Source organism: Coffea arabica, chromosome 3e, assembly GCF_036785885.1.
Source record: "Coffea arabica cultivar ET-39 chromosome 3e, Coffea Arabica ET-39 HiFi, whole genome shotgun sequence".
Taxonomy (NCBI): Eukaryota; Viridiplantae; Streptophyta; class Magnoliopsida; order Gentianales; family Rubiaceae; genus Coffea; species Coffea arabica.
Genome location: NC_092315.1, coordinates 36,929,940 through 36,953,885, shown reverse-complemented (window position 1 = coordinate 36,953,885; position 23,946 = coordinate 36,929,940). Strand labels below are relative to the sequence as shown.

General features: G+C 33.3%; 2 protein-coding genes and 1 long non-coding RNA gene across 3 annotated transcripts; 1 reads left to right on the top strand and 2 right to left on the bottom strand.

Moving 5' to 3' along the window:
* Nucleotides 1–4,751: 4,751 nt before the first annotated feature.
* LOC113735826 (uncharacterized) lies at nt 4,752–5,733 on the bottom strand. Its single transcript, XM_027262809.2, has one exon. The coding sequence runs from the start codon at nt 5,731–5,733 to the stop codon at nt 4,978–4,980; it is 756 nt and encodes a 251-aa protein (XP_027118610.1). The 3' UTR covers nt 4,752–4,977.
* An 8,163-nt stretch (nt 5,734–13,896) lies between these two features.
* LOC113736759 (uncharacterized) lies at nt 13,897–19,812 on the top strand. Its single transcript, XM_027263854.2, has 11 exons — nt 13,897–14,354; nt 15,192–15,318; nt 15,667–15,800; nt 15,902–16,104; nt 16,839–17,120; nt 17,213–17,271; nt 17,805–17,841; nt 17,971–18,042; nt 18,152–18,302; nt 18,581–18,712; nt 18,994–19,812. Exons 2-11 carry the CDS (start codon nt 15,201–15,203, stop codon nt 19,411–19,413), a joined length of 1,608 nt encoding a protein of 535 aa, XP_027119655.1. The 5' UTR covers nt 13,897–14,354; nt 15,192–15,200; the 3' UTR covers nt 19,414–19,812.
* LOC113736760 (uncharacterized) lies at nt 18,939–23,650 on the bottom strand. The gene is made up of 3 exons (XR_003459837.2): nt 23,380–23,650; nt 23,196–23,282; nt 18,939–21,327 (listed from the first exon to the last, which is right to left on the bottom strand). It is a non-coding gene; the product is annotated as an uncharacterized lncRNA (long non-coding RNA).
* Nucleotides 23,651–23,946: the final 296 nt, after the last annotated feature.

Below are 23,946 nucleotides of genomic sequence, written 5' to 3'. Positions count from 1 at the left end.
CCCACCATTGATTGACATACATTTGCATATTGGTAATTTGCTTCTTAGTGACTTGCTACTTTGATGATTATTCTTAATGAAGCTTGTATATGTCTTTGATGCCAATTGGATACCTTTAAACTTGTTTGTTAAGGTGTTCTGATTAGTATGACCTGAGACTTTAAGTTCTTTCTATTTATAGGAATTACTACCTGGAATGAGGCTTGTTATACTTGAATTGACTTGATGGCTCATCATTCCTCTGAAATCAGCAATTATAAATCAAGTATTTTGTTGTGTAACGTGGATCACTCTTGAATTGTCTGTTACACTTGAATTTTCTATTCATGCATCTCTCTTACATAAAACGAAACTTGAAACCAATGGGCTGAATGGATATTGTCTTCAAGCTAGCTTGACTTTTTTTTTTTTTTTTTTTCATTCTAAATCAAGTATTTTGTTATGTAACCTGGATCACTCTTTTGACTTCTCTGTTCATGTGTCTCTCTTACGTAGAACAAAACTTGAGACCAATGGGTTGAATGGGTAATGTCTTCAAGCTAGCTCGACTTTTTTTTATTCTAGTCTCTATCTGCTTTGTTGACGTATAATCTGATTAGGAATATAGAAGGAAGGTGAAAGTTGATCTGCTGTGTACCTTGTGGTTGAAGTGTAGTTAAAATACACCTATGGTTCATTTTACTCATTCATTTTGGACTCTGTGTGTGTGTGTGTGATGACAGTGATCCAAACAAGTATCCCTGCAGTGACAAACTTGTTTTTGCCAAGCTAAATTCAGGAGTTATTCAGGAGTTACTCTCAGCATTTCTTTCCTAGGTTTTTATAGTTGTACTCTGATTTTATACATTTTATCAATAAGAGAAGTTCTGCAAAGGAAATCCTCCTTTTGTGTAGATTTACACTGTATTTGTTTTTCCAAGTATTGTATATGTAATATTGATTTTTTGACTTCGCGAGTTCCCTCAGTAATGAGTCTTGTATCACATCATCTCTTCAGAGGATAATTTTAGAGCAATCTGGAAGAGGGAGGTAGAAGTATGTATAATGCTTCTACCTTCGAGAGTAATTATGGATATCAGATATCCAAGTCATTGACGGGTCACATATGCCTTCACATTTTGGTAACTTTCTGAGAGTTGCTAAATGCTGCTGCTTAGTTCTGGAAGTTTGTATTTTGGTTTTGATGCCACTCAATACCTTTTGTCTAGTTATTTAAACTGTTGGTGATTTGAATGACCTCACTCCCAAGTGCTTTCTATTGGTATGGTTTAGTACCCCTGAATTCAGCTTGCTAGATTTGTTCTGACTCGATGTCACCTTCCTCTAAATGGGGCAATTATACGTTCATCGAGTATTCTGTTATGTTACCTGGATCACTCTTTCTCTGGCCAAAACACTTGTTATGAGGGAGATGAATATCAATTTATTAGCTTGCGTGATATCATTCATTCTAGTTGCGCATCTGCTTATTTAATATATCATCTGATTAGAATTTTCAAGGTGAATGTATTCTATATTGCAATTCTTTTAATATTGTATATGCACTTTGAGGAAGCTACGTTGATTTCGGTTTTTGGTTGCTCTGCTATGAACCTTTGTGTGGAAGTAATTGATACCTTTGATAGTTTGATTTGGACTCTCTCTCTCTCTCTCTCATGGCATTAATCCAATTAATAATCCTCAGCAATGCGACTGTTGTGCTAGCTAAGTAAAATTCAGTTTTTTTTTTTTTCAATCATTGCTTTGCTCAACTTGCTTGGCACATATCAGCAAATGAAAAAGGTCTGACAAAAGGATGCCATTACGCGAATTGTATCAGCTATGGTTCTTGCAATCTGCTGAGCTCGAGGTGGTGGATAAGGTCTAAGAAGATTTCCGTGTATTACGAAAGAAAAGCTGGATTCTGAGATGCAGTACTGAAGTTCCATAGTTACAGAAACTTTTTGCCTTTAATTTGTTTCGTTTCATTAACGCAGATACAAAGGCTAACAGGATTGACTTGTATGACAACTGTGTAGGATATCAGTAAATTGATTTTGGCTAAAAACTGAAATGTTCCATGCTTAGTTGTGAAGTTGAATTAAAACTTCATTTACAGATGCTGAAATATAGCGCATAAAAGTTCAGTGATGCCCTCTTGATTTATACAGATGCTGAAATATAGCGCATAAAAGTTCAGTGATGCCCTCTTGATTTAGACGTTACAGATTTAGCAGATCATATGGATTTGAAGGATCCATGCAGCGGTCATAGTAATGATTCTTAATTACCTTAGATACTCTAGGTTTACCATCAAAGAAAGTAAAGCAGCAATTCAAACTTTTATTTTCTACTGTTACTCTCTTCCTTTCCTTTTACCCCCCGTCTACTTCTGTGTACATTTGCATCACTATTTCTGATGATGCCTTTAGTCTAAGCAAATTAAAGCCCTGTTTGGAGTTGCAGTGCTTTTGATAAAAAAGTACTTTTAGATGTTAAAAGTACTTTTAAAATGTTTGGTGAATATCATTCCATAAAATTAGAAATAGAGTTTTCAGTGTTAAAATTATTTTTGGAAAAAGTTCAAATTTGGTGCTTTTGGAGTAGGTTTTGTGATTTAAAAAATAAAATATTAAATTTAATCATCTTATCCTATATTATGAACCAAATAAATAGATAAAAACTTTTAAAAATTTTCGAATTACACATTATCCAATACAATAAGTACATATTGAATTATATCTCCAAACAGTATATTTGAAAGTACTTATTAAGTAGTTGATAAGTACTTTTATTAAAAGTTCTACTAGAGAAGTACTTTTTTATAAATTACCGCAACCGCAAATGGGTTCTAAAACAGTTTTGGGCTCATATTTGGAATATTCTCCAGTAGCTCAGATCCAAGAATTCAAAAGCATTTGAGGGAGAAGATGCAAGACATGACAATTCCACAACGATGATTTATTATCTCAAATTGCTGTTCTCAGCCTTTTGCTTTTCTGTGTCTTCTAATCCAAATTACCAATTTGGTCCGTGAATAAATTTCTTTTGGGAAAAATTGAGAAAAGAGAAAAGGAAAAATGAATATTCATCAGTAGGTAGACTCTTGTGTATTTTTGGAAAATGGCGGAGGCTGGTATTAGTTCAATAAACAATAAATAAAATGTTGAAGTATGAAAATGCCCACGAGTAAATTTGCATCTCAAGCAAAATATTACCAAATGTATACAAATGTATCTATGATTGTGTGAGGGTATCAATCGCATTATTAAGGTCTTTGAAGTAATTTGATAGGGCTATATATTTTGATGGGGATACATGTTTGAAAAATTTTCAATTTGGTACAAGGAAAATTGCTAAGTATTTCATAATGGGGTGTAAATCTCACCAAATTCATAAGCGCGGAATGCTGTATTATTCATGTAATAAGATATACATTATCCTTTGTAGTTAATTTTTTTTAAAGTATAAGTAGAAGGATTTGAACCTTGAATCTCTCATAACCTCTGATTTACGTTTCCTCCCTTTGAATCATCCAAACCTACCCTTCCTCTAACCTTTATAATTCAATTACAAAACTATCTTCAATTTAACTTTCCTACTATTATTTTCAATCCAAGTCAGACAAAACAAATAAAAAATATTGTGCCTTCTCCCAATGAAAGAGACCACAGCCTTAAATGTTTACCTCTATCTCCGATGCCAAAGTTTCACAAATCTTAAATCCTAAATCCCCCATTACCTGAAGATGGTGAAGGTCAGACAAGGAAAAAACAGCAAGCATAGTCATTTTTACCCTAGTAATCCTGTCATTGTGGTGCAAGTCCAAGGTTCTGCACATCTAGAAAGTAGCAAGCTCATCAACTATCTCTGGAATGGGAGATTGACTAGTGCTCATTTTTTCGATTTGGTCAAACGGGAAGAGATAGTTTAATTTCCTGTGAAATTGATATTCTTTGGGATCTTCTTTTGTGCATATTTTTGTCGCCAAAATTATGTAGGAGTTGGTGGAAATCTACATGTGAAAGCTGTGTCTTTTTTTTTTTTTTTTTTGTCGATACGATAGCTTCCTATACTATAGAGAGGGAGAGTGCCTAAAGAGATCTTGGGATAATCCGAAGGGGACTGAACCACCACCGGATCAGACGAGTGCACTATGCACCCGCCACAGGGAAAGCTACGTCACTGATGAATTTACTTGGCATTTGACACACATATTCCCTGTTTTTGTAGCAACGAAAAAAGTAGTAGTCCTTTACTTGTGCCATTACTATCCCTTGCTACTTTACTTCAACAAAGACCATCCCTTGCTATTTACTTCAACAAAAACGTGTCTTGTGTATGCGTGCACATCCTTTTTTTCCATATGTCACAAGGCGTCAAAATATGATTGTGACTTGTAAATAAGTCACAAATTAGGTCAGCCCCTACATGGTCACAAGATTGATTGCGAGTTCCAATAAATGTGCTACTATTATGACTTAAAATCATACCTTTTATGATCTAAAACCATCATATTTATTGTTACTATGACCAGTTTGATGTCATAATAAACAAAATTTTTATGAAAGTCACTAAAAAGAGGGTTTTTAGGAAAGTTTTTGTGATTTGCAGTAATCTGACGCATCACTAGAAAACTTAAATTTCTCGTAATGAATTTAAATTTCATTAACGAATTTTTGGAAAATGGATCATAACATTAACGAAGGTTGGAACTCGACAATTTTGATGGTAGATTTGTGCTGAACTCTGTGTGAATAGACACTTACCCATGGATGAATACATGTAGAATGAAATATTAAGTAATATAGAGGTTAAGATGAATTCTTGGTTTCTCCATGCGGATTTCAATCTCAACGTTTGATGTGCTATTCTCTCCTAGGCTGCTTCCAGCCATCTAAAAATCTATTTAAACCATAAGAAAGTGAAATAGAGATCACAAGATAAAAGCTTCCAAACAGAGGTGCAAACCGAAGCATGACTTGTGGACACCTTCATTTATCTACCAAAGGGTCCTTGAGGATCAAGTTGCTTACACAGCTCTAAATAAGTAAGATAAAGAACTCGATCCTTTGCACCTGTCCTATGATTCTTGGTATGCTTGCAAAAATACTTGAGTTCACCGAGCTTACAGCATCCAAGCATCTGACCTAACAACAAAAATAGCCAATTGATGGATCTCTTCTTAGTAAGAATCGGCTTTACACTATTGCTTTGGTCACAAAACTTGCAATTTGGCAAACATGGATTCATCCAAACATTTGGTGCCCTGTCATGCAGAGAATCCTTATTTTTCGCGATAAATGTCGCAATCTCCGCGAACTTATTTTGCAAATCGAACTCCATTTCGTACTTTTCATCACATCTTTTGCATTGAACTTCACCTCTAATCCTGTTCAAGCCATTGGAAAGCAGGTAATCTAGGGTGTGCACGGTGGCGCGTCGTGTGGTAGCCCAAGGGTACGGTGGAGGGATGTTTTCGGACTTTCCTGGAGGCGGAGTTTGTGTTGGTGGCTTTCTTTTGCGTTGTGGATGTGTTGAAATTGTCCCCTCTTGGTGAGATGCCGTTTGGAGATTCATAGGGACATTGTCATAGATATGAAGTGATGGTGAAGGAGAAGCTCTTGAATAACATATCGGTTGAAATGCAGTGGAAATGGGATTTGTAAAGAGTGAAAGAGTGAGAAGTTTCTCATCTTCATCACCCCTGTGATTAAGTTCTTGAAAAGAGGGAGAAGATATAGTATTCTTCATGTTTGTAGCCTATTTTGAATGAGAAAAAGGTGAAAGATTTTGGAAAGAAAATTGCACTATTCTATATTGAGGGAGACGAAATAGAAGAAGAGAATAGGAAGAAGGGGATGAAGAAATGACAGTTAAGATATTGTTGGAAGTGTAATTTGATCAGATTCTGTAGGTTTAGATGCTAAAGGAAAATCAGTAGATGATAGCTATCTTGATCTAACTTCCTCTAACAACCTCAGAGTTTATTGCCAAAATAACTCTTCTTCTAGAATATATACTCAAAGTAACTTAATTTTAAAACTTATTATCTTTGTGATCCTTTTTTGCCACTTAATTTTAAAACTTATTACCTTTGTGATCCTTTTTTGCCACTTAAGCTGCATATGTGTCAGGATAGAGATAAAAACATCTTCCATTTCTCTTTCTCATCTAATATTTTCTTCAATTTTCTCTATAAAGTTTCCCACATTTTTTTCTTTCGTTATTTTTCCCTTGTCAAACATAATTTAAGAAGCCAATCTTTATATTAATAGCATCTAAAAAATATGTTTCGCAAGTCGATAATCTTAAGGTAGATGAAGATTATTTTTATCTTTTCAAAGAGTAGGAAGGATAACATAAACAAATATGATAACCTTGAAATTTTTGTAATTGATTACAATTTTCGTTGCAATTTTTGGTGCAATTTTTGTATTTTTAAAATTATTTTTTGAAAAAATATATATGCAATAGGTTTGATACATTTAAAAAAATTCGGAGACCAATAATAGTAAGGTCAATAATGGTAAAATTTATTTAAGATAATTATAAGGAAATTATAAAAGTTATGCAATCTTCTTGTGCCTCTATAATAAAAAAAATTAAAATTTGATTAGAACTTTCCTTTCTTGTTATTCTACATGGCAATCAGGATAATTAGATGGGAACAATAATATCATTATGGTAATAAAATTTGAAAGTGAATCACATTGGAAATATTTTTTAGTAAGAGTGTTATTTTGGCAAAAAACTCAACAACCTCATAGTAAAATCCGGATATCTTCCTGATCTCTGCAGAAACACTTGATAAACTTGTACCCTGATCTTGACTATTGCAATAAGGTAAAATTGTTACTGCATTATAGTACCGTTGTAAAATTTACTAGTGGATTTCAAAATAAAATAAAATAACGGTAACATAATCTCATATGTTATCCCATGTAACTAATGGCTATTTGAAGGCAAAACCTAGTATCATTTTATGCCATGATGCTCAAATATATAGTAAGAAAGTAATTCAAGACAAAGGTCCCTTTGCTATGACTCAGACTGGAAACGTGAATTTATCTCTTCTTTTTCTTTTCCCTATTCATTTTGGATTGAAGTTTGACATCGCATTGAAGTCCTACATTCTTAAAATAGCATGTAATTATGGGCTTCCAGCCAAGTTCTAGAATCTCTCATCGTGACTGTTGCAAAAAGGTAAAGTTATTTGTGCATCGTAAGATTTTAATTTTCATGGAAGCAATCTGAAAATGGTTTTTCAAAAACTTTAAAAAGAATAATGGTAAGATAAGCAGATATGTCTTTATGATGGCTACTTTTGAGGCAAATCTTTAATTAATTGTCATTCTATGTCATGATTGTGAACAATATGCCGGGGGATTAACTCAAAACATTATTGGTTCTTGGGGTATGTGCAATGACAGACTATAAAGGTTAATATAGTTTCTTCTTTTCTTTTTGTTTCCCCCTTTTCTAGTTGAATTTTAACATTACAATGAAATAGGGACATTCCCAGGGACATATATTTTTGGGCTTCTAGTTAAGTTCTAGGATCTTGGCTTCCCACAACTACACTTCCCATTAAAACCAATATTTTGAAATTCGGACAGGGTAGTGACGAGGCCAAATTTGAGAGTCAAGAGTCCATGGATTCAATTGGTCTAGTCAAGACTAAAAAAAAAAAAAAAAAAGAGAACCAAAGGTGGTGCCATAAATGTTATAAGATAATAGAAAAGCATCCCTGCAAAAATATCGCCTATGGTGTTTTGAATCTTTAAATAAAATTTTGGTGAGTTTATACATAAATCTATAAGGCACATTTGACAAAACATAGATATTAAGGTTGTAATTGGAATTAAAAAACTTATAAGAGCATTTATTTATTTATTTTGACGTGAGCATTTATAGTTGTCCAATCCAAAAGAAAAATATATAGTGTAAAAGTTTAGAGTATGAAACCAAGTTAAAAGAAATAAAGAAAAACATAAAAAAGTAAAAACCAAATAAAAATGGATTAAAAAATTGAAAAAAAAAAAGATGAAGAGACTTGTTTCTCCAATTTTTTTTCCAACTTTTGCCCAGTCAATCCAGTTTTTTACTAGATTTGATCGAACCAACTGTTATCCAGTTTTTTAAATTGGTTACAAACAAATTGCTAACTAGTTTCCATTGAACCGACAGTGTGATTGGAGTTGAAAAATACTTTTATTTTTGGCAAAATTGCACATACGAGAGAGGAATGCAATATTTTAAAAACACTTATTAAAACATGCGAAAAAAAGAAAAAAAAATCGTTAACCCCCTTCAATAGTTTACTCATTGTGGCATGGAAACCATTTTCATGACAAGGAAAACTTTTGCTGATGTTTGCAAAACTTTTTACTAGAAAATGATTTAGTTTTAAAACTATCAAAAAGTTGTCCTTTCTGAATGTACATGGAAACATCTGTAAAACAGGCTATTTATGCTACATTCTTCTTATCTTTTTCTAATTACTTAACGCTGCGTGTCTGGTTTACTTGAATGCTTTATTCTTCTAGCTAAAATTACATGAATCATGGCCTACTTTAAATTATATTATACTGAGAAACACGGGCAATTAATTTGAATCCATTTTAGCTACATTCTGTTTGTTAACTCGATTTTAATCCAATCGTTGAGCTATCTTGCGATTGGTACAATGTACGAGAATGGTTCACATGGGAAGAACCAAGAAACAAAAACTAATTAGAAAGTTGTGGATGTAAACTAACTTTTTAATTGTTTGTTGCTTCTTCCAGAAAAAGAAAGATTTATACCACCAAAATTGAAAAGAAAATATTGTTTGGATCTGGATTTCAATAACATTTTTATCACATGAATATCGTACAAAAAATGCTACAATTAATTATATTAGAAAAAGGACTTACTTCACTTTGGACTCTCCAACTTGTACTATTTTTTCATTTTGCATTCTAAATTTTAGTTTTGAATGCTTTGCACCCTAAAATCTCAATTTTGGATACTTCACCTCCTAAATTCTCCAGTTTATGACATTTAAATCTAATCAATAACAATATGAGAAAAATTAATGAAATAAAGGACCGCACAAATCATTACGCTACACTAAAAGTAGACAAAAGAAGTCAAGGGATGGTAACAAAAATAAAAGAATACGTTATCATTAATTTGCATCGTTTTTTATCTCATTAATTTTACTAACAATTTTAATAGTCACAAGTCTGGTTATAGTTGCGACTATTGTCATAGTTAACAAGTTTGATACTTCTAGAAAAAACACTTCGAAATGGGAAGGCGATCATCTTGGTGAACTGACTGTAACCCAAACCGACACAGGTGAACAAGTAGACTGTACTAGGGGACTTGAGAGAACCATGTTGAAGGAACTCGGCAAAATGACCCTATAACTTTGAGAAAAGGGGTGCTCTCCTATCTTTTGATTAGTAAAGCCGCACATACCAGTGGACAGTGATTGTTTATTAAAGACATAGGACTCTGCTAAGGAGTAAAACAATTTATAGGGTCTCGCACCTGCCCGGTGTTCGAAGGTCAGAAGGAGAAGTGTTACAAGCTTGAATGGCAGTCTCAGTAAATGGCGGCAGTAACTCTTTTAACTGTCCCAAGGTAGGGAAATTCCTTATCGCATGAGTAGTGACCTGCATGAACGGTGTAACAACAGTGATTGGAAACATGTAAATCAATGATAATGTGTTCAAAGTGGTAAAAAATTACGAAGTGATTGCACGTAGAACAACAAAACGATGCATTGTCATGAATTTGAATCGTCCTTTATCTCGTTAATTTTGTTAATGTTACAATTGAGTAGACTTAAATTGAACAAATTTGAGAGAACGGCATAAAAGGTGTTTAAAATTGAGAGTTTAGATTATAAATATCCAAAATTAAAATTTAGGATGCACAGTGCATAAGTGGCAAAAAAACAGTGGAGTTAATTGAAAAAAGAAATGCAATAATCTTCTATCCAAGTGCAATATAACTTAATGTAAAGCTATGGACTCCACCATTGCTGTGGACTACCGTTTAGTATATTCCTAGGCACTATATGGACTTGGATTGACATGCGTTAGAAGCAACTTTTCACAATTATGTTATACTAGGGAAGGGATGGATTGAAAGGTTCTGAGGTGGAGTATAAGTGAGAATTCTTGATTTCGAACCCTTTCATTTATATTAAAAAAAATAAATTAATCTTAAAAAAAATATACAAGTATATTAATAATTAAGCACATCATTTTCTCTCATTACTGCTGGTGATATGGTATATCATATTTGTGGATGCCTTGCACTAAATTGGCCTAGGAATTAAGCATTATCTAATTATGCCTTATTCTTATCTAATTATCTAATTATGCACGTGCATACTCTCTTAATCCTTATCTAATTATGCCTTATTCGACTACTTATTTGGTATGTTGGTTCCCACGTGCATAATCTCTTAATCCTTACTTAATTATGCCTTATTCGACTACTTATTTGGTATGTTGGTTCCCACGTGCTTAATCTCTTAATCCTTATCTAATTATTGCCATCATCACAAATTAAAATTACAAGTGTTCATCTATAAAAAGAAATTAAAAATCATGATATAACGATAACTACAAATATAAAAAATCTCTAAAATAAAAAAGATGGACCATAATTTGACTTCTATCTATTGTATAAGTCGTATGCCATGTAATATAGGTTTTTTTTTTTTCAAATAAACTAAAGTATTGAAGAATCCAATTTAATGGTTCAAACTTGTGCAAAAAGAAGCTTTTGTGTATGAGAACTTGATACCCTTGAAATTACTCTCTGAGGAATAATGTGCCACCTCATTTATATGTAATAACTAAAAATTTTGAGCTAGCCCATTCACATGTAAAAGCAAAAAATCAGAAATTTTTAAGGAAATAATAAATTTACGTTTTTTAATTTTAAATTCACACCTTGTACAAATTTTAATACCAATAGTACAAAGAATCCATGCACCAAGATGTAAATTTAGAATGACATATATAGCGTGGATTTGGCCACTCCCAATTTTTCTACTAGCAGCTAAAAGTGATATTTACGACAGTCAATTAGAATCTTCGTATAAACTGCCATTTTTTCTGATTACCACTCTCAATCTTTAAAAAGCCAAATAGTGAAATTAGAAGTATATATCACGTCAACTAATTTCTGGTCCTTGGCCAAAAATTTTCTATACCTACCCCGTCAACCATATATCCTGCCTACCCATTTCACAAAAGCTAACGAAATTTCCCGTTTACTTTTACTCCCAAAAAAGTGGATGAGGACCATACGTGTCCACTCAGGTTATTCCGAATTTCATTTAAGTCCCTTGATATTTTACTTTTTCAGATTGAATGCAAGGAAATGGTCTTGGTGAGATGATAAGTGGTAGAGCCAGATTTTGACCATTTCAGGAGTTCGGGGAGAAGGACTTTTTCTTTTCCAAAGTTTTAGTGGGACAAACTTAACTTATATATTTATAGTTTATATTTTTTTAAAATAAATTATTTTATTTTTATTTTTCAAACTTTTTAGTTTTATAGACAAAACTCAACTTTTTTTGTGATATAAGTAAGAACTGTTGTTTTACCCTTCAAAAAAATGTAAATTCCATGCTTATTTTTTTTTTATTCGTTTAATGCTTGTATCAAACTCAGCTGTGAAATGACAAATTTATAATGTTTAGGAAAGAAATCCACCTATAGGTATATCATTTTTGTTAACATATATGGTAATAATTTCAACTCGCACAATCAGTTTGGGGATGTCTTCTCAGACTTGGATTTTCTATTCAAGATTCTAAATTGAACATAAGTTTTAAGGCAAAAGATATAATAAATTGGTAAAAGCCTATTCTAACTAAGTTTTGTCCAGTTCTGTCCGCCCGATATAATTTTTGATAGATGCATGTGGTATATTTGTAAGCGTTACACCAGATGAACAAAACTAAACAAAATTCAATTTAGACTTGTCTCATGTCCTAATAAGTGCTAGCCATTGAGAATAGATGTCAAATTCCTCCCTTTGACACAAAAAGCTTGAAACCTAATCCACCGGGACAATTTCATAAACCTCCCTTGAGGTTTCTTACTATTTCACTTTAGTTCCCTTGATATTTTAAAAATTATACTTACCTCTCTTGCTTTGACACTTTGATAATCAAACTTTAAAATAGAGTAAAAAATCTAATGAATACCCTAAAATGCCCTTATCTACAAAGTTCAATTTGTTCTTCTAAACAAAATTTTTATGCTAATATTTGTTATTTAATAATCAACTATAACAATAAATCTTTTGGTATAATAGAGTATTTTTCATAGTGCTTTATTGGGAATACAAATTCTTTTGAAGATAGAGAAAAAGTGCTATTTTGTTTCTTTTAAACTTTATGGACTATTTTTTAATGAAAATTTATGGACTAGTTTATTGGTGGAACTATCATAATTTGGTAGTGATTTTGGGCAATTTGTTTTTAATCATTGTTAACTTATCCTTGATTTTGATACCCAAAAAAAATTAGAGAATATTAAAAGTTATCAAAAAATATCACTAGTTTAATGTAATTTGGATAGATATTAGAGACAACACTGATAGTTTTTCTATACTTCTAATGATATATAAGAGAAATGAATAAGAAGGAAAATGGTTAATCGATCCTTTGCATAAACATGGCAACAAGAGAGTTTTATTAAAAATATTAAGGATAGTATTATCATTTTCAATGGACAAAAGAGGTAGGTGCAATTTTTGAAACCTTAGGAGAGCCAAGTGAAATTAGTAGAAACCTCAGGGGAGGTTTCTGAAATTATCCCTAATCCACCATGCAAAATTGGTAATGTGCAAAGAACCATAGCTTTAGCCTACCCCGCACGATACAGTCCTTTTCACTTTCATGGCGTCTTTTTGACCACATACTTTAGTTGACTAAGTTAAATGAATACGCAGGGAACCCCCAATGAACTTCTTTTTGATATCTTTTTCAGTTTTTTGTTAATTAATTTGCTGAAGCCTTCACTTTCGTAAGCTTTTGCAAAGTCAGTGTTCACACACGTATTCTATACGGCTTCGAAAGGTAAAAATCAAAGGATAATTAATATTTTTCAAGGCCTTCTTGTTAGCAGCCAAGCATGAGCGGCAAATGACTATAGCCCTGGCGAAAAAAGTCATTAGCTTGACCACAAACTAAAAAGCTTTTGTTGTTTTTTGACTTTGGGAAAAATTAAAAATTAATGGAATCAGATGCATTTCCCACAAACCCATTATAGTTATTGACAAGGAATGAGAATTGTGCGTCTAGAAATGCCAATTATTTGTTCTTATCTGAGTGGAGGAAAAAAGTTGCCAAGAAGCTTCAAGTTCCTTTCCCTTTCTTGCATAAGAATTTATTTCAGAGACTATTTCACACGTCTATACTTTAGGGAAAATAAAATAAAACAACTAACTCCAAGTTTGTAAAAATTTTCACAAATGCTACTATGGTTTTTGTAAACATTTGCAGTCACCCGAGAGTGACGAGACAATCAATTTATTGGATATGTATTTATATTTTTATTTTCGAAAAAGGATCAGTAGTTGACAAAAATCAAGATTTATATATCCTTTTTCTGACATAGTAATCTACGTATTAGGATTTTTAAATGTTGTTTTATGATAGACGAATAGCATAAGTAATAAAGATTTTTTAAATATTATTTCATGATAGACGAATAATAAAAAATAATAAGAATTTTTTAGACGTTATTTCATGATAGATGAATAACAAGACATTCAATTCTAGACAATATTATTAAAATGGTTTTCGTTAGTTCGAGAAATCCAAGTTGGGCTCTTGACGCATCAAAATTAAGAAGAGATTATGCGGAAAATTTGAAGGTTTCAGAGATGGTTCTTTTTGAAACTTGGAAAGTGTTTGACCTGAGTTTTCCACTAAGAAGACTCAAACATAAACAATTGAATATTCTAACCCACTAGAGATACGTTTCTTTGTATGACTTTTTATGTGAAGCGTAAACGTTTTAGGTTCCCACTTCATAGAGCCTTCATGCTGCAGAAAAGGACCAATAAGCTGCTTTCTCTGCTGATATATATTCATTTTCTGATGTAATTCAAGTTCTTGATTGATTTAAAGGAGTCTTCAAAGCCAAATTCGGGGACAAAACGCCCACCATTTTTTATGCAGATTTGAGAGTTCAAGTTTGTGAAGACACTCATGTTGGTTTCGTCAAGCTAGAATTTAAACTGAACTCAAGGAAAAGATCAGGTTCTTAGGCTGTTAACATTCAACAAAAGCTCTGGCACACATTTTTAGGTTCCGCAGATTCAACAGAAGACGTTCTTACTTTCTGCAGGTGGGTTTTTCCCATTTTGTTTCTCTCTCTTTTCCTTCATGGTTGTCTACATTTCTCAATGATACTTTGTTCTGATTGCATCCTTTGTTTGTCCAGTTCAGTAGTTTAGAACCCAAGTTAATAAAAAGGCAGGCAAGGGAAGAAAGAGGGGGGGGGGGGGGGTGAGTGGATTCTGGAGACTTGATATCCAGAGAACCTGGCCCATGTATAAGAAGAATTGTCATGGATGAAATTCAATGCATGTTTGGAAAACCAAACAAGGAAAACTGTAATCATCTTCTAAGGAAATATGGTACTCATTTTGGCAAGTGGATAACTCAAATTATCCCTTGAATACGCTCACTTAGGCTGGTTTCTGGGAAAATTTTCAATTAACTTCACAGAGTTTTTCCATTTCCAAGTCTTCCTTTATTGCTTCCAACTTGACTTATGAACATTCGAAAATAACGAGGCTTTCCTATTCTGCCTCTCCCTTTCTGGAAGTTCCTAAAACTACAAATCATGTCATTAAAGTCCTTGCCACACAGCAATTCAATATCTCCTTTGAATCTTGAACTCCCTTCATTCTTGACCATGTATATAACCTGGAACGTGATCTTTGGTAGTTTATGTTGTCTGACTAAGTCATTCAAACTTCAAAGGAGCCATAGTTGAGCAGGTTGCGTGTGTGTGTGTGTGTTTATGTTCTTTTTGTTTCTTTTCATTTTTTAAATGTTAAACTTTGCTGAAAGGTTTGGTTCTAATTTCCTGGTAATGGAGTTTTGGCTGCAAAAGGAGAACGAGAAATTCGAGTTGTTTATTTCAACTTGTTAAGAAACTAACGAACTAAAATGACAGGTACAAAACATGGGCTCCATAAGAAGCTCAAAAATGGCTACAACTTTAATTCTCATGGTAATGATTATCGCTCCAAACGTCAAACAACTTGCAGGACTCACAGTCGCATCAGATAATTTTGAGTCAGGTGACTACTAACTATCTCTCATCAACTTGCTAATTATAATATTTAATTTCTTTTTGGGTCTTTTATCAGTTTGCAATCTTAAAAATTTTCTAAAATGATTTAAAAAAATGGGGTAGTTGAACGCTAGTTTTAGGCCAGTTTTACTAAATATTTTGGGAAAATTAAAAATCAGAAAGAATTTATCAATAGACATTTTCCCTAAACAGCAATCCATACTGATACTAAGTTTTTTTTTTTTTTTTTTTTGGGTTGAACTTAATAAGCAATGCACCAAACTCGGCCAAAATATGCAGATGCGCTCAATATTAACTCAATCATATTTTTTACTAGATGTATTCTTGTTTTCAGGAAGGCAGTTAAAGCAAACCAAAAATGCTTCAGAACAAGTAAAACAATCAGATGACACTGTGCGAGCCGATCCCCTAGACCATTTGAGGAAATATAGGGGAGGATATGACATTACCAACATGCATTATTGGAGTGTAAGTATGCTGCATTTTTTTTGTCTAATCTTTCCTGTGAAAAATGATATGAAAAAAAAATGTATTTATACAACTTATGCATTATTTTTGATTTTCTGTAGTCCACCGCTTTCACAGGCATATATGGATATGCCATTGCAGCTTTATGGGCAATTTGTGGGCTGATATATGGAGCATATTCGCTAGTGACCTCCTTTTGTTGGAAAACGAACAGAGAAGAAAAATTCAAGAAGACATCATCTTGCCGAAAGAAGTGTTATCCATGGTCTAGGGTTTTAGTAGTTCTTTTCACCATCTTGGCAATGTAAGTCAATGAACATCCCCTCCTCTAGCTTCTTTAACAATGTCAAGTGTTTGCCTCTTTTTACAATGTCCATTGATCAGAGACTAACACTGTGATTCTTAATCTTTCTTATTCTTGCTCCAACTAAGTTTTCCCTGGATTAATTTTATTTTAAACTCTTAAAATATCAGGCATGTGAATTTCTCTGTCACTGTCAATGCCTGGACTTCAAATTTACTCCACTTTGCCTTAATTGGTAACTCAATGTGATTTGTTGGACCAAAAATTGGTTTTTGAACAGCATATTGGCCTTTAGGAAGGCCAAAAAAAAAAAGAGTAACAATGACAGCAATAGGTTAAATTTTTTTTTTCCGAAACAATAGAATTTTATATCATAACCAAACTGTACAGTGTTGGAGCAAGGGTTCCTATTTTTACAGTAGTGCATTTAGCACTATGGGGGTGGAGTAGTTCCACTCCATGTCACAAAAGTTCAAAGAAGCAATTTTGCTCAGACTCTAGCATAGGCTATCAGTATCCTCATTCAACCCAGTATTAGGTTAAATGCTGTAGTGACTTAGTGAACTTGATCATCCTACCCAGTATTAGTAATATAGCTGACAGTAAAAACTTAAGGGTGACAATAGTCCATATTAATGCTATGAGAAATGCAGTTAAAAAGTCACCAGGCACGCCTTCATAATGCAGAATTTAGAGCACTGATTCAATGTTTGTTGTAATATTATCAAATGCAGAATTGGGTGCGGACTTTTTTTGGGAGGAAATGCAAAATTTCACTCGAGAGCCACAACGGTGGTAGATATTCTTATTGATACGGCAGACCATGCGTCTGATACCATATATAACACAACTGAAGCAATGAAAGACCTGAGCGCTAACTTGGCAGCAGATGCTGAAAGTGGAGATGCCACTAGGTTCCTGAAATCTACAGCCCAAAGTCTTGATACTGAGGCTGATGATATACATAGACAAGCAAGGAAGCATAGGAGGGCAATCTACAACGGCCTCAAGATAGTGTAATCATTTAATCCCTCTTTAGTGTCAATACATTCAATTTTATACTTCCCTTCATACATTTTGATGAATGACCTCTTCTTTCTTCTTGCAGGTACATAATAACTACAGTTACAATTTCATTGAACTTGGTTGCAGCAATCGCTTTATCAGGTCTGCAAATTGCTTGCATTACATACCTTTCTCTCTTCTATTTATCAACTAAGAGTCTGGTAAAACAGTTATATGTTAGCCACTAAGTTCTCATTGAAATCCCACCAATATGCGAATCACAGTCTTAGGTATATACAATGATTGACATTTCACATTATGTACGCTTGCTTCCTAATGCCAATACATATCCTAAATGTGTGGTGTTAACATCATAGACAGAACAAGTCCAACCAGAAGCTAAATTCATCACTAAGAATATCTTATGCGACAAAATTAATTAAGAACTCTCAGATTCTAAACTGAGAACAAATTATTTCCCCTTGCAACATCACTTGAAGGGCATAATGCAAAATATTCTATTTAAAAGAAATGTATAAACTGACCAACCTAGGTTGGAAAATCTAAAAGATCAAAATTTTAAGTTGTTATACAATTGTTATCGTTGCCGGAAAAAAAAAAAGGAATTTCAAGTTGATTTCAATGTTGCATCTTTAGAATTATTGTTCCTAATGGTGAAACTTCTATATCTGCAGTTTCTGGAGTCCTAAAATTACGAAGAATTCTTCGCCTGTAAGTATCTTGCTTTCCATGTAAGATGAAGATCACTTTTATTGAAACGCCAAAATCTATTTTGATGATGATAATAATAATAATAATTTGAAAAAGCAAATTTTCCTAACAAGCTTGTCACTTTTGCAGGATGGTTATACTATGTTGGATCCTCACAGTCTTGTGCTGGTTGTTTTCCGGAATCTACTTTTTCATAGAAAAGTATGTCTTATTCAGAGTACCTTTTTGTGCAAAGTTTCATCATACAACCAAATGGCAAATAAGAAGGGCAGTTTCCATAGATACAAGTAAAAATATTTGCTGTTTCCAGTTTTGCAGATGACACATGCACAGCCCTTGAAGGATTCCGACAAGATCCGTACAACAACAGCTTGAGTTCAATTCTACCTTGCGATGAACTTTCGTCAGCCAAATCAGTTCTTCGTCATGTCAGTGCAGAGGTATACAACGTGGTTCACGAGGTAGGATCACCAACCAGTCAAGTTTTACTATGTAAATTTAACTAAAAATTTGTAACCTTCCGTCCGTACGTAATAAAAAATGAACAGCTTAATTGCAAACGAAAGGAGAGGGGAAAGGGGAGCACACAGAAAAAATGCACATAGAAGTCCTTTTACTAGTAGTTTACTATCATCTCCAAGAATGCAGTATACTACTAGTAGTACTCACTTATTGGTGCAAAAGGAGCAAATAATGGCAGTCACTGACTCCTCTTTCTGAATATCTTATAATATGGCAGGTAAACGGCAACATTTCTACCAGATATGGAAACATATTTCAAATCTGCAATCCTTTCTCAGGACCACCACATTATCACTACCAGCCACAAGATTGTCCAGCCAACGCATATAAAATAGGGGATATTCCACAGGTATGCAAAATAGCTAAAGACTCGATACAAACATTAGATGCTGCAGAAACAAATGATTTGTGTGCCTACGAAGACCTGACTGTTTATTACATGCAGCATTCTAATTTCAAGCAAACTGCTGCAAAATTTTTAAATGAACTTACTTGAATTATAAGCTATTTTCATCAGCCCTACTGCATGATCTTATAAAGAAATGAAAATCAACTGATCAAAGAACAATGTGTACTTTTAGGAAACATGAATCTCTCCTAACATTTTTTCCATTTCTTTTCTACATCAAGCTATTGAAGCAGGTGACATGTCCTGATTCTGAGCAAGGTTGCACGGGAGGAATTGTAATTCCCACCAAGTACTACAATAGATTGGAGATATACACAACTTCAATACAAAGGTTACTGAATGAATATCCTGATATGGAAAGCCTGGTTGAGTGTCAGACAGTAACAACCGCCTTTTCAGAAATCCTAAACACACACTGTAAACCCCTAAAACGATACACAAGGATGGTCTGGGCAGCAATGGTATTCTTGTCAACGGTAATGGTGGCTTTAATTCTATTATGGACAACTGAAGCACACTATGAGCAGTACCAGCATTCTTCAGATGGTTCTATGAAACCCTTTTCAACATCAGCAGACAAGCTGGAATCAGGAACAGCTGAGGCACCTAATAATGGCTCAATACCTAGTTCAGTTCTTTAAGTAACAACCAACCTCCACAACAACACCGACAGTAGAAACATGAATCACAGGGGTGCTATCAAGTTGAAGAGTTAAATTTAAAATTATAGCTAGATATATACAAACCAGCAAATTTTGAAAAAATCAACTAGATAGCTTAGGAAAACATGATACAATTCAACACATTTATTCTCCACAAGAATAGTTCTATAGAATCAACCCTATATTCATAGAATGCCATCAATGGGGACAAACCCCTCAGTTATTCATTTATAATTCTTTTCATAAGAAATGTGTACAGCTTAAAAAGATACTCATTCTACAGATACTCTGTATATAGTCTTAAACACTGGTTACTGTGAATTGAGGCAACAAAGACATTTATTCTACAGGGAATGAAAAACTAAGTTTCCATCCGCATTATTTGACTTTAATTTGGACAGATTTCCAAAGAAATATGTATACTACATTGTTAAATGACAAGAAAATTGAAATAGGATTCTAATATACTAACTGGAGTTAGAATGGCAAGCAGCTTATGAAGTGAGTAGTTTATTATGAATTCCAAATCTGTCAAATAGTATTCCCTATCCCTATGGATCTGATGAAAAGTAGTGCTCGCAACTTACACATTCTACGAAACATAGGTGTGTTCAATGCAACTATTTCAAAAAAAATTGTGTCGAAATCCTACGATGCAGATGGATTCCAAAAGAAATTCATTAAGCTCAAAACCAAGTGACACACATATTGCATCGACAATATAAGAAACTCAAATGGACGTAGGGATACATTATAGAAGATAGATTTAAATTAGCAGGCCACATCCTAAATTACATGAGGAAATTTTTAGTGCATTTACAGCTATAAAAATCCAGAAGTCAAAAGAAAAACCAAACAACATCGTTTCCACTTAGAAACTTTCACTTGCTAAATCAATTAAAAGCCCCGATTAGCAAACAAAATCTCTGAATTCAAAGAAAAGCAAATTATAACACTTAATACAACATATACACAGAGACAGCGAAAGTGGGGGGAGAGGCGAGGGAGAGAGAGCCTTTTGATATATTAATATTATAGTCAAATATGCCCCTATCTTTCATTGTTAGATCAAAATCATATTATTCAGGGGAAAGAAAGTAAATGTAATCATCTTCGATATCAAAATCTATAAATTTAATGATTACTCAAAATAGTACTATTGAATCCTATGGATTTGATCAAAAGTTCTTAATCAAAACTTAAACATTCTATGAAACTTAGAAGCGTTCTATGCTAAAGATAGTAAATCAATTGTGCCCAAATTCTTAAATCCAAAAGGACTACAAAAGAAATTTGTCAAGCTCAAAAAACTAACCAAAAGACTTTATATTGCATCAACAACAATATATTCAAATCGACGTAGGGATACAGAATAGATGATAGATTTCAATTTTTAGGCTGCTCACTAAATTACATGAGGAACTTTATAGTGCATTCAAGGTATATAAAACATCATTGCCCACAAAAACAGTCAATCACTAAATCTATTAAAAGCACCAAGTAGCCAACAAAAATTCCACATTCAAAGAAAAATAAATGAAATAACAGAGAGAAACAGACAGACAGTGAAGAGGGAGAGAGGGAGAGAGAGAGAGAGCCTCCATATACACTAATGTTATTCCAAAATATGCACCTATCTTTCAGTGTCAAATCAGAATCATATAATTCCCAGAAATAGAGTAACTGTAAACAGATTAGAAATTATACTTTTTAAATCCAATAATTGCTGAAAATACCAAAACAGCATAAGGCCATAATGTACAATGAACCCAGGATGGCCAGAAAAAAATTCCAGAACAATATAACCTTGCAATTGTCGACACTCAAAATCTATGATGAGTTGAAGTCCCAATAAAACAGCACTCCACGTAATTATTTCAAATCACTACCACCCTGCAAAGGGGGATAAAAGGTGCAAAAGCTGTAAGCAACAACTGCATGGCCATTGAAGCAGCAATACAATCTATGATCTTTTCTTACCAAAATAAGCAAAATAAACCAAACCTATCTTGTTCGTCAAGATTATTTAGAGTAATTTAAAATCACAAAGATGCAAGTTTGCTCTTAAATACAAAAGAGGTAGACTTAAGATCTAAATCTCAATCCTGTAGAAGAACAATTAAAGACAAGGCATCAACATAAGTTTAAATCTCCTAAGAAAATGCTTGGAGAAAATAGACGATCCAATGTTTTAATATCTTCTAATCCTTATTTGGCTTACAAAACAAAAAATAGAAATAATAGCAGAAAGAAAATCTGTCAATTCTTAAGTATTGAAGTTAACTGTTTGTTCTTTTCTCTCTCACTCAGTTTTGTCTTCTAATTCCTTCTCTTCCATCTCCATAAGCATTAGGAAAGGGCAAACTCTGATACTTGGTCCATATAATATGACAAGTGAAATTGGACTTCAAACCATCACTTTCCTCTAGATATGTTTTGGGATGCAATTTCACTTGCAACTACTTGTCTAATGAGGTCAAATTTTGATGAATAAACAACAAAAGACAGATATTGCAGAGTTGCAACACTTCTCCTATTATAACTGCACCACTCAAAAGGAGAAACAATAAAACCAAAACAGTGTTGTGCCTGCCGATCAAAAGTCCCTACAGGACCTTTTTGGTTAAAAAGAACCTTCCTTGCACTACATTCATTCATTTAATTATTTGGTTTTAGGAACCTTTCTTTCTTAAGCTATATTGTCAGGAAATTGAAAAGTTTAAATACTGTAAGAAGAAATTTGGACAAAAAACTTGGATGAAGGAAAATTAAATGTAGAAACAAGTATAATGCAATAAACAATCTTTTCGTCAATGAATGACTTAGACCATAAGTTAGTCCCTTGATTCTAATAGGCCATAATTGATGAATCCTTTGTGACGTTTCAGGGTTAAAATACTTGACACAAAAGTGTGAGACATGTGGAACCTGTTGCTAAACAATGGAATGTTCAAAATCTGTCAAGGACTAACGAAGAATACTTTTTCTAAACAAACATTAATGGCAGTCTACTTCAAGAAGTACAACAAAGATTTCATGACATTGAGTAACAGAAAGATACAACTTTTGGTACTTAAATTTCAATCAAAACCTAATAATAAATGAACAACAATTGCTTCTAAAAGTTCCACATTCTTAGATGACAATAGACACAAAGCACTATCATAATAACAAAGTCCAAAAGACTAATGTTGATCTTATGCTGCCATGCTGCATATCCAAACAAGATTCAGATTCAACCTCTTCTTTGTTTCTGAATCATGTCATTGTGCAGGGGATGGTGCACGTGAAAGTGTGAAGCAACAGTAGTGGACAGGACCAATAAAACTACAGCTGGGAATGTGGATTCAGAAACTTATTTATCCATTACTCCCAACGCATTTACTGACCACTACTGCTGTTCGCATTACCCAAAAGGGTAATACAGAAAAAATTTCCTAAAAAAACCAATAAAAAAATCTAAACGGATTCGAATCAGAAATTCTACCTTTTTACCTTAGATACTAACAAACCAGCTTAACCTAGCCAAAACTCCTAAAGCAACTGAACTCAATAATACAAATCCTTTGATGCCATATAACAGAAACTACAAATTGTATCTCAATCAATTAAAACCAGGGACCAAACAAGTACATAATCTACATGATAACCCTAAAAGTATAATACATAAAATTATAATAACACTAAAAATAAAATCTAACCAGAATAAACACAAACTAAATAACAATTGCAGCCAGCAAATTAAAATTTCGATTGCGTACCGATTTGACATTAGATTTGGGATTATTCAGGCAAACCCGTTCCAGATTAGTAACTCTCGTATTAAGGACATTGTATTCCTCGTTAGCCTGTTACACCAAAAGTATCAAGAAAAATATATATAGCTCTGAAATTTCACAAATATATAAAAATCGAAGTTTTTTTTTTTTTTTTGGGTTCTTTTACTTGGGAAAAGTGAGCGTTGCGATGGGCCTGAAGGTCTTTGTAGACAAAGACGCCGATTGTCGCAGAGGCCGCAGTGAAACCGAAAGCAAACCATCCTAACCTCTGTCTGATCATTTTTTTCCTTTGGAGAGGGAGGGGAGAATTAGGGTTTAATGCTCGGTGATTTCTCCAGTGGAGGTTTGGCCACAGATTGCAGGTGCACCGTAGTTATAATCCCGACTTGGCACCGGGTGGATGGATCATCGGTTCAACCGGTAAATAGGTGATTGAATCTATATGTCATTAAAATAATATAAACACAAATACATACACATACACACACATATACATATATTTATTTATTTATTTATTTAAAACTTATAAATAATCTACTTTTAGATTTTAAATATTGTAAAGAGATACATACATTTATAGAAGATTCAATTTTAATTTACACACTTTGCAAATATAGTTTATATAGTATAACATAAAACACTATTATTTTATTTGATAATTCAATAAGCTTTTAAGAATTGCATTACTTTGGTATGTATATGTTTTTTTTCATAAAAATGATATAAAGTCTTT